The sequence below is a fragment of the Pelmatolapia mariae genome, linkage group LG9 (genome assembly GCF_036321145.2).
Source record: "Pelmatolapia mariae isolate MD_Pm_ZW linkage group LG9, Pm_UMD_F_2, whole genome shotgun sequence".
Lineage (NCBI taxonomy): Eukaryota > Metazoa > Chordata > Actinopteri > Cichliformes > Cichlidae > Pelmatolapia > Pelmatolapia mariae.
The window spans coordinates 10,008,724-10,020,779 of NC_086235.1; the positions used below are offsets into that span (position 1 = coordinate 10,008,724).

General features: G+C 39.0%; 1 protein-coding gene across 3 annotated transcripts in view; it reads left to right on the plus strand.

Annotated features, from left to right (window-relative positions):
* Window positions 1-9,072, plus strand: part of rnf152 (ring finger protein 152) — a 57,980-nt gene extending 48,908 nt beyond the window's left edge. For all 3 annotated transcript variants that reach the window (XM_063483923.1, XM_063483925.1, XM_063483924.1), the window contains one exon: window positions 3,037-9,072. In XM_063483923.1, the coding sequence (XP_063339993.1) occupies window positions 3,179-3,811 (633 nt within the window). In that variant the 5' untranslated portion in view covers window positions 3,037-3,178 and the 3' untranslated portion in view covers window positions 3,812-9,072. The remainder of the gene's footprint in view (window positions 1-3,036) is intronic.
* Window positions 9,073-12,056: the final 2,984 nt, after the last annotated feature.

Consider the following 12,056-nt stretch of genomic DNA (forward strand, 5'->3'; position numbering starts at 1 on the left):
AGGGATGCCGACGACGCTGAGATGGCAGCGTAGAGAAAGATAGATGTACCCTTCCCTCCTCAGCAGTTTTCACACTTGACAATCTGAGTGAGAAAATAAAATATAAAGTCGGCAGGGCCCTGTTTGGTATTCATTGTTTCCTTGGTGCTATTTTGACAGGGTTTAATCATCTGCAAAAGCAAACTATCACAGCTTCCGCATGGATTAACACGGTAGAGACGTGATTATGCAGGAGGAGGAGGAAGAAACTGTTTATGGAGTTTGTGGCCTGAAGGAGAAAAGAATTAGCCGTGGTTAACAAAGATACCGAGGCGACGAGTCTTGTGAACTCGCCTCTTTTGCAGTCCACTGCCGGCTGATGTGTAGAGTGTCTGTTGCATGTCACGACTCCTCATCCTTCATGATGCATTGTTGTATTTTGACCACTGCCCTTGTACCTTCCCTACTTCTAGGCCTCTATCTGTGCAAAAGTCACATCTGTTCCTCTTGCTGATTCATGTTGCATTTAGTGATTTGACATGACTCTTACAGCATCTTTGCAAGTTCTGAAAGCTTCTCTAATACAGGCAGCAGCCGCACAGTTTGAAGGTCCAATAAGAGCAGCAAACGATGGCATTTGGTTAATTCTCCCTGTGATTTTGTTTTTGCTGCAGTGGCAAGCAGATTGCACAAAACTAATTTGTTTTGTCAACCTGAATGCAAAATCCAGAACAGGAGGTACTCATTAGCTGAACCACAATGCATGCATGGTTTACAGACAATTATGAGATAGGAGGCTGTTAATTTTTAATGGCACGTGGCGCTGTCAAACCTCCTCAAAATCAGATCCAGCAGATTAATACTTTTCAATAGATTAAACAGACATTGAACATTTAGGAAGAAGTTGGATGTTTTTTATTTATTAATTAAAGTTGCTTCGATATCTGAAATCATCGGAGCCAATCATATTTAAACATATTTTTAATTAATGGGACAGGAAGTTGTAAACAAGAAAAGTGAAAAGTCCAGTACAGTTCTGCATTACTTTGACCGAGAAAGTGAAGAACTACACAATAAAGTCAGAGTAAGCTGATATATAACCGCTTATTGCAGCATAGGCATGTGAAAGTTAAACCGCCATGAAAGATGGCTCTTAGCATTAACAACACTAATCACATATAAAAGCAATATTTTAACTTCATCCATGAGTTTATAATAAGTTTTGAGTGTCAAAAAGTCTGATTTTTGCAAAACTGCTATTTCAAACCTATAGTCCCTATGAAGTCACATAAAACTATTCAATACAGGCACACAACAAAGCACTCATTATAAAATACATATTACTGTATTTAATACATATTAAAGCAATACATTTTAAATGCTAACATTTAGGTTTCAACGTGGCTGAGTTTTTACAACACTACTATTACAACACCCAATATTAGTGTTTTAACATGTTTTTGATGACATAATATAACTGTTTAGAAAAAAGAGCTCTTGCCTTTGCTTTTATTATATCAGGAAAAAGTTCTTGTTTTCCCTGGTAACCAGTAGCTGTTAGGGAAAAAAGTCATTCTGGACATTGCTGGGTGAAATTTGCAAAGAAAGTATTGCATCAAAAACCTCAGTGTTTGCTGTGGTTGCTGGCTAATTGCGATGGTTGTTTGCAGTGTTTCATGTTCCTCCGAAAATACTAATTAAGCAAATACAATTTTTAAGTGTGTGTTTCACTAGATCTTAGAGTAGCTGAATAGTGTTTGTAGACAAAAACGTGACTCAATCTTCGACTGCAGCCACACACTAGAAATCAAAGCAATCAGAATGAGGTTTTCTTTTGCCAGCCAGTTGGGAAATACATATTTTTCCTTGGTGACAGGTGGCATGCATATGGTTGTCTAGTCTCCAGTTCTTGGGCCTTATTCACTTGTTCTACATTATCACGTCACACGTCCCAAATTACAGACAAATCATGTGGTTAGTGGTCACATGTCTTCAAATCCTCAATACGGTGCTACATCGGAAACCTCATCGCAATTGCATTGGTCACTATCAGATTGACCAGTCAGTCACTGACCAGTCTGTAGGCCTGTGTGACTCTGTGACTGGTCTCTAAATTTGATGTTTAACAGGATCTCAGTTTTTCTAGTGTTGCACTTTGCAGACAGTCTCTGAACAAAAAATCTTTGCCACTTTTGCAACAACTTAATTTTTTTATAAATACTGGTCTCATGTGTTTATGCTCTCAGTTATTAGTTTTAAAGTGGATGATAAAGCACTACATGCTTGACTGACAAGTTTCTATGAGTCTGCTGCACTCTCGCAGTCAGATCCACTCCTAACTTGTCATAAAAAAAAAACTTGATGTCGAACTCCAAAATGACAAATCTTCAAACCAATAGACACTATCAAGGTGACATGTCCATTTTTATATACAACCTATGTTGCCATCACTGGTAACCACTTTCTAACTTCTGTACAGGTAAAAATAGCCAGCCTGCACACTCATATTTTACGACAATGAATTGATGTTTTATAAAAAAAAGATGGTCAAGCTGTAGAGGTGTCTGATGGAAATTTAACCTACTTCCTGTGCTGATTAAAGCTTGGGAACAAGTGAGTCAGTTGACCTTTTAGTTGCTGTTTCAAAAGGTCAAACACACACTGCTCAGCTCAGCAGCACGGTTTCTAAAAGCCGCAGTAACTGCAGGCAAAAGCACCGGTGCAGTCATGAAAGACTGGGTTTGGGCACAAAAAACAAGACTTTTCTGCATCAGAGAAATGGTAAATATTGGAGCTGATGTTTGAGTATTCAATGATGAGCAAGCTACCGAGAGATGAGATTTTGGTGAAAAGACTTTAAGCAAACAGCAGCTGCACTGTGTCCTTTTTCTCTCCAGAGTCAGAAGTGTTGTAGTTCCTGCTGATGCTGCAGACTCTTGATATCAAATGATGAATATCAAAAAGAAGAGATCCTCAGTAGATAGTTCTGCAATGTGTGTACAAAACCTTGAATTCTTATTGATGTTGTTTTTTTTCCTTTTTTTCTTTCTGTTGCAGATGAAGGGCCATGTTGCCCTCAAAGGGCCGTAATATCACTGTGAAGTCGTGAACGGAACCAGCTCTGCTTTCCCCCCCTGCGTTTCTTCTAGAGCCAATTAAATTGTGTTTTCCCTCTTGTGAAAATACCTTTTTCCTGGAAATGGAGACTCTTTCCCAGGATTCGATGCTCGAGTGTCAGATCTGCTTTAACTACTACAGCCCCCGACGGCGACCCAAACTCCTGGATTGCCGACACACATGCTGTTCGGTGTGTTTGACCCAAATGCGTAGCAGCCAGAAGGAGATCCGCTGCCCATGGTGTCGTGGCGTCACCAAGCTCCCCCCGGGCCTGTCCGTGTCTCACCTCCCGGATGACCCAGACATCATCACCGTCATCGCCATCCCTCACACCTCTGAGCACACGCCTGTCTTTATTCGCCTCCCCAGCAATGGCTGCTACATGCTTCCCATCGCTAAAGACCGGGCACTGGGCCTGCCAGGAGAGCTGGGATGTCGCTTCTTGCCCGGCAGCCAGCAGAAGGGGGTGACAGTGGTGACTGTGCCCGAGGAGCAGCCACTGGGTCTGGCTATGGGTCTAGAGGGTGTAGGTTTGGAGGGAAGTGAGGGAGAGAGGAGGGTTACTGGTCCAGTGGGAGGAGCAGGAAAGGGCTCCACATGGTCTGGAGTGTGCACAGTGATCCTGGTGGCGTGTGTGCTGCTCTTCCTCCTGGGCATCGTGCTGCACAACATGTCCTGCATCTCCAAACGCTTCACTGTTATTTCCTGCGGCTGAGGGAGGCCGCTGCGGACCCCCTCAGGATTCCCTCCCACCAGCCCTGCCTCTCCTCAGGGTGGGACTCTGTTAAGGAGAGGGAACTAAACTCACATCGAGGGCATTAAAGGAAACTACAGTGCAGTGTAGAGAGACAGTGATGATGATGATAAAGAAGAAGAGGGCAGGAAGGAGAGCCACAAACTGGTCTAATGTGGGTTTTTTTTAATCCTTGAAATGGAAATATGCATTTAAACCTTCACTCTCCTCTCATTGGACAGCACTCTGCTGGCGTTGAAACACCCACCTTTCTCCATTCCTTCCATTTTTCCTGAAAGAACACTTTGGGAATCCCTCCAGATACGTTTCTGGCCCGCGGATTTGTTTTTGGCTGGAAGCTGTGCTGACACTCACACTCGCTGTGGTTGGATTGCCTGTTTAGTCTGTGGTTTGTAGAAATGCATCATCATAGAGTTGTTTAGATGAATGCCCGCTCCGAGTGCGATGTCTCCAGCTGGTGCTGCAGTACAGGGAGTCCGGACTTGGCCGCTCACCGTTCCCTGATGTTGCAGGAATTAACTGTGCAGGATTTTCTTCTGCCTCCTCCAGCCTGAATATTAAACTAAAATCAATTTTCTTTGTTTTCTTTTTTTTTTTTTTTTTTTTTGTCAAAAACACAACCTGTGCAGAACAAACTGTTGCTGTGATGATAGTTCCACATAGTTAGTAAAGGCTGCGTTGTCAAAAATATGGATTGTAATGTTCATACATACCAGCTGAAATACAAACACAGGTAGTACAGAGTTGTGTTATTAGGGCTTTAAGAAATAAACAATGTTAAATGAATTGATTGTCATTGGTTCCAGCCTCTCATATATCAGGTTTTTCTGTCTTATATTACTGTATGATAAATACTCTTGTACTTTGGCTTGTTGTTTGCACACACAAAACAATCTAAAGCTGTCACTTAGGATTGCCAATTAGCTCATAATTGACAGAGACTTGGTATAAGCAATTTAATGAAGAAATGAAGACCTTGAATTGGTATTAATTTAAATTAAAATGATGAGCATTTGGAGGAATAATTTAGCTTCACTTCAGGCAATTGGATGAGAAGTTCAGCATCACCTTATCTGTCTTGTAGCTATAGAGAAGGGATATCTTTGCAAGAAAAACACGTTGCACTAACTTGAGAGCATCAGAACTTCACTTTGAAGTTAGCTAGGCTAACGCTTTCCCCTTGTGTCTGTGTAACTAGCTAGCAGGTTAGCTTTCAAAATAAAGCTCTAAAAAATAAAACATTTGAACATCAAGACGTGGCAATATAGAGCTTACCTGTGAGGGTATATTTGTTAAGTTAACTTAATTTTAATAGTTAATGAATATTCAAAATTTTACATTTTCCCCCCTCAAATTAGCTGATTGGCTAGCTTTCTACATCTCTGCCTGTTTAAAAATAAATAAATAAATAAAAAAAAATCACAACTTGATATTTTCCATTCATATTTTTTCTTCTGTTTTTCATTTGTTCTTCTTAAAAAAATAATCCGAAAACATGTTTCTGTAATTCGAGAACTTTGGATATATTAAAAAAGAAATCACATTTTTGAACTTTAAAGCAAGCAAGGCTAGCTAGTTTCCCCATTTGTCTAGCTAAGCTGAGCTCCAGCTGTGAATGGACAGATACAGTGATGCTGATCATCTCATCAAATTCTCTCCAAGGAAGCCAACAAGCTCATAAAAATTGTAAAATTTGAGAGTTTTAAAAATTGCAGCATTCTTCTGTTTTATTATTTTCAGTTTTTATGTTTTTGATCTTTATTCATGTGATTGAATTTGTTCATTTGCTTATGCACCCTGACCCGCCTCATACTGACTTCATCCTCTAAAGCCAGATCCTCCAGGCCTTTGCCAGCAGCCCACATGCCATCTTCCTCCACCTTCTCATCTTCCCCTTAATTCTGAAACTGCTTTGTATATGGGCTGAACTGTAAAACAATGAGTTTATGTATGTGAGTAACAAGTCAGGAGTGGGAAGCCGCTGTAAGGTTACTGTTAATGAGGGCTGTATTGATTTATCTGCTTTTGAATATTTCACTGCAGAGGTGGATGTTTCCGGACTCATTTTATTCCCACTTTTGTATGTTGAGGCAAGCATTTTGTCTTCGTACTGTAAATCAGTAGATGTACAGTAGACATAAACAGGGTAAACGCTTTTGTACAGCAGTCTCATCATGTACAGAATGATTGTAATTGTCATTTTTGATCATTTCCTTTTTCTTTGACATATTTTAGCCTTTTTTGTGTGTTTGAGCTTAAATAAACATGAGTTATTCAGGGCGCTCAGATTTGTTTCACCACACCAATGATAAACATGAGAAAAATAATGTTTAATATAATACTCTAGGTTTATTTGAGACACCTAAACTATAAAATGACTTTTACCCTGAAAAACAAACTAGAAGAAATATTATTTGATTTATACTCAATATTTATTGGGGTGGATTCATATCAGCATGATTTTATCGACTGCCGCCAAAGTAAGAATTCCAAACTGTTCAAAGTAAATAAATTTGGAGATTAAATCAAGCGTGCTTCAGATATTTTGCCTTTCAGCTGTGCGACACTCTCCTGAAAAGGCGTTCAGGGTGCAGAGGGGGCAGCTGTTTGTTTTTGCAGATGCAGGGATAGATGGAGTTAAATTCAGCCGAAATGGTTTGTGTCGTGCTGGTTGCTACGAAACAGCGCTGAAGGCCCTTTTGAAGTTGCTCAAAGTTGAAATATTTTCAGCTCCTAGCACTCTGTGTTCTATATGCTCTAAAGAACTTTCTAATTTCTCAACACTTGGGGTTGAAGTGGTGTTTTGGGGGGATAGCTTTCTCCAAGATAAAAAAAAGTTGGATTTTATTTATGCCTGTTAGTTGTAGACAATGGCTTACTATTGCTTAATAAACATTAATAAATTGTTATTCATTTCTTAAAATGTCATCATTGCCTTTAAATCATCAAAAAGATCCCCTAATGGACCTTGCAACCCAAAGCCATTATTACTGTTAACATTTAAAAACACCCATATCTCAATGCCTAATGTAGAATCACAGCATTTCTATTGGGAACTTGAGTCAAAATGTCAGTTTAAAGCATTACAAGTATGTCATGCACAGTTTTATTACCATGATGTGGCATGACTGCTACTTTTAATCCACAAGAGCAATGCTGAAGGGGGCAAGTGAAGGATGTGCTCTTAAAGACCAGCTTAACCCATATGGGTTTATTCAGCCATGCTTCATAAGGTCAAATATATCTGCTAAAGTTTTTTTTTTGTATCTATGTCTCAGATATCTGTGGAATCTTTGGGCTTAAAAGAGACAAAAACAAAAAAATATCCAACTCGGCCAACCTGTTGTCAGGTACTACACACTTAGTCCACACTTAGAACTGGAGTTAGATAGTATTTTTGTAGCTGAAAGTTTTTGCCAAACAACTTATCTTTGGCTGATGTTCCCACACAGCACAGCCATCCATTTAAATGGCAGGTTTAATACCAATATCCACCCTAAGCCCTATAAGGACTGACCTCTCACAGTGTTCACCTGTCTGAGGAGTCCTTGAAAACTAAGGGTATTTTTTAATTTCTTTAGAGCCAAGAACTTAAAGGACCAACTCTCTCACTGGAACATCTTATAGGCTTTTGTCTTAAAGAGTGGACAAAGGGAAAACATGGTTGCTTCTCCCATACTTGCTTACCCTTGTTTTTCAGTAACCTAGTTAACATCATTGCACTTTGAACTGTGGGTAAATTTAAGCAAGACATATGTGCATTTTTCTCTGGTGCAGTTGGTGTAGGAACAATAACCAGTCTTCACAAGGCAAGCTAACAGAGGACTGTTACCAACTTTTATGATGAACTTTACATCAAAGTGCACAAACTGCCATGTTGCTCTTTCAATGATGTTGTTTGGTTGACACTGTTGATGCCTGGAATGTGCGTAATGCCCCTCAATATCCATGAATCTGTGATGTGGACATTTGGATTGAGCTGTAATTATGAGTTGGATAGGGTTGTAGAAGGTCATCAACCCAGTTTTGTGCATGGGGGGCATTTTTGGAGCCCCGCATAATAACCTCCAGGAAGTTTACTCAAGTGCACGTTTCTAACTAAACGGTCTGAAACAGACTCTATGAGGGTGGCATGAGGACCTGACATCTTCATTGGGAGCTGTGCTCAGACCCTAGCACCGTTCAACTCAATCGTCATTCAGCTCGTTCACACTGAGCACATGTGAAAAACGTGAAAGAGTCTGGAGATACTATGGTATGTTATTTCCTTAGGGTTGCTTTTTTTTTTTTTTAGCAATTAAAGTTTATTCTGAAAAACACAAACACAAAATGGACCAACTTGAATTGATTGACAGATTGATTTATAAACAATTAATCTGAATAAATATCAAGCATAGATGATGGCATACTAAGACCTGTAGCATGGTACTGAACCAGTAGTAGGATTATAAATAAGACATCGGATCCAGCACCGGTCCATTGAGTGTTTGGTGACCATTAGCTTTTGATCTGCTACAAACCTCATAGCTCTAAATGTGATGCCTATATGTAATAGTTTCAATATCCAGACTAAGAACATTAGTTTTAATCATAAATTATTAGTGATAAACTGGAAGAATATAAATTTAAAACGCCAAATAAAACCAATATAAACTGTGAAAATGTGCATTTGTGGTATGGCCAAGATCTATGTTACGGTTTAGTGAGCAATGGGCCGCCATGAACAAGACTTCAAAAGCAGAAAAAACAGGTTAATGAAAACAAGCCCATCTTTTTCTTTTGCCCATCCATCATCAAGTTTTCATGTGATGTAAGCTAAAGACAGAGGATCAAATCCACCTGGAAGAAAGTCTTGTTCCTCCCATTATACTACCATTTCATCTTTTCATTCTCCCTCCACTGACTGAAAGAGAAACCAAATCACATCGCTGAATCTCCTTCTTATTCTCCATGTTAATTGTTTTATTTCTGTTCCAATCAAAATGTGCCCTGTACTTCCTGTTTTCTTTCTTTCTTTTTTTAAAAAACAAACAAAAAACAAATCAAAAACAGAAACTTAAGGACAGAAGTGTAGAGGGAGGCTTGTCATTTCTGTACCAGTGTGTTTGTAAAATGCCGTGAAGTTCCTGTTGTAGTTTCCTGTGTGTGTCAGCTCTGATGATGGCTGACAAAGCAAGCAGCAGCTGTTTTTAGTGAAATATTAAAGCAAACACTGAATCTAAGCAAGGACTCTGTCTTTAATTGAACCTCCATTGCACCTATTTTCTGGTGATATATCAACTTTTTTATTAAAAGAAATTGAGCCATGTAAAAGATTTAAAACAAAAGCATATTCCCCGTTGCTTTATGTATTGAAATCCCATATGTCATGGTTGAGTAAACTCAGTGGAGAGCAGACTCCCTTTTGTTTACCCTCAGGAACCTCTTTTCTCCTTAAATATTTATTGATATAGTGGCACCGTGGTAATTAAGGCTCCCCAGGGGCCAATTGCATCCAGCTTTGCTGCAGTAAAACACCTCTGTTTCTTACAAGCAGCAGCTGCTGCTAATGATGGCCACAATGTTCATGGACTGCACAGCTACAGAGACTTTTGTAGAGTTTAAATGGTTCTAACGGGTTACACAAGCCCATGAAATTAAACAGTCCTTGGGGCTTAATTCTTGACCACTAGAGTAAATACTAATAGCATTTCATAAAGCTAGGACTGTCTCCACACCACCTTTACACTGATTTTTTGGGATTGCTGCTAAGGTCATATTCTAGAAACCTGGCTGACCCCGACTTCTTGTACAGGGGTATTTGTGCCTCACTTTGGATGTCACAGGTTAGATCCCAATCATTGTGCATGACAACACGACCCAGGAGAGCAGTAGAAGCCAACTGCATGGATCTGACATCATTCGGACATGGGTCCTAATAGAAAGAGAAGTGAGCCAGCCGGAGAGGAAGAGCTGTCTAACCCACAGGAACTAAGAGGCAGGCTAGAGGAGATGCATGTGTTGTGGAAAAATAGGACAACTACACTTGGTGGTTGGCAGCTGTTGGCCTGAAAGTGGAGCTTGAACTTCATTCATAACTTTGGTTACAGTCAAAAGTTCAAAAACACATAATAAAAATAGACAAAGCCCGAGGATGCCCTGGAAGAAGACTTTACACCTGAAAAACATCAGCCAAAATATTTTGGATTGATTTTCTGCAGTATTAGTTCAGTTTACAATCAAGACTATATTGGTCCTCCATTGAAATGCTGGATTCAGATAGCATACAAATGCATAGGGATTAACAAAAAATGCAATTTATTAAATCTGTCCGAGAAAGCAAAGGACACTTGTGTGCAAGTGCCATGTCATTCACATATTATGACCACCCTAATGTCTTTTCGTAAAATGAATATTATACTACATTCAGTAAGATTTAAATTCACATACATTTATCACGGAATTGTTTATTGAGGTCATAGGTCAAGGGAGATTATTTTCTCACTGGTTCCTGTATAATTGGACTTCATTTTGGAACATGCCACTGGAACTGCTGGCCATTAGAAAAAATGCAGGATAAAGGGACTTTCTTAATGGTTTCAGTTTCCATGGCTGTTTGCTATATTTATCTTGTACATGTGGTCTAGAAGAGCAACACAAACAGTGCTGTGAGAATACCTGAGGTGTAAAGAGTTAAAAAAATCATAATGAAGTCAGAAATGAAAACAAGCATAGAAGCATTTCAGTCAAAACAGTGTCTAGACTAAAATTAGTCATGTGCAGTCAAAACTGAGCTGTAACCTGTAGATTTAAATTGTTCTGTTTATTCTTCATTAGATCCCTTCTGATGTAAAAGAGAAAACATACACAGACAAGGCAGGAGGTCATTTACACCCCAGAAAGAAAACAAATGAATATATCAAATTACCCACGCCCAGATGTAGATATAATTCTTTACAAAATTTTGCAGGTTTGTGCTGTTTCTTTAAATTCTACAACTTTTCTACCTTATGTATATTTCAGAGTAACAGTAACAGTACACAGGCAGCTGTTTCTATATTTGCAACTTAAAATAACTACATTCAAGCAAATGATGACACTCACCTCAAGATTTACTAAGTTAAGGAGTGTACATAAACAACCAGCATGTTCAACACCTTGAAATCTGCATGGCATTACTGAAAAATTACAAATTTCTAAGCCTTGCCAATTACCTTCTAATGTAATCGTCCAGACTACACAGGAAATTTTCCAATCTGAGTTCCTTCTTAACTATTATAATATTAGAAATAAATATCAGAGTAGAGCTACACCTCTGACTCATGTATCAATGCTGCTAAGATCATCTGATTTAAAAAAAATCAAAACTAAACTAAAACTACTGTAAATGTGTGAGCATTTTCACACCTGTAGTTCGTTTACTCTGGTCCATCTGGTTTTAGGCCGTACAGACCTTTGCACATTTATATCTGTACCTTCCCTCATTGAGAATACAAAGCTGTTTTCTGTAGCTCACACTAAAGTAAGGTAATGTAAACCTTGTAGTTGGTTTGGTTCAGGGTCGGATAATTTTAACACCATAAATGAACTGCTCTGGAACCGTACTGAAACCGGCTCCTCCAAAAGGTCTTGGTACGGCTGTTTTGGTCTGCACCTGAGTGTGATTATTGCATTCACACCTGCACCAATGAACTGCACCGGGGGGGAACCTGAGTTAGATTTAAATGGACTAAACATCTCAGGTGTGAAAACACATGAAGTGACAGGATTTTCATAATTCACCTCTTTCAGAAATTATAATGTTTGTATTGGTATTAATATTTGGATCTAGGTTTCAGTCAGCACTACTGCATCTAAAGTCTTCTGAAGCTCTGTTTCTGACTCCACCAATACCACAGTATCATCTGTGTCAGATAGATCATCTGTGTCAGATAGTCAGATCTTATACTACAAATAGAAGTTAATTAAATTATCTACAGCAAACATATGATCTAATGTTTAATAACCTGCCTTAAAACCTACTTGGTCGTCGCCAAGGAAACCCATTTAGTTAAATAAGAAGTCAAACATTTTTTAAATACGGAAGTAAATCCTTTTCTGATACAACTAAGGAGTGTAATTACTCTTTAGTTGTCTGTACAGATGTTAACTCCTTTACCACAATATAATGGTTTGATACTTCCTGTTGTCCAGTTTCTTGGTATAATCCCTGTCCTCTGCACCAGAA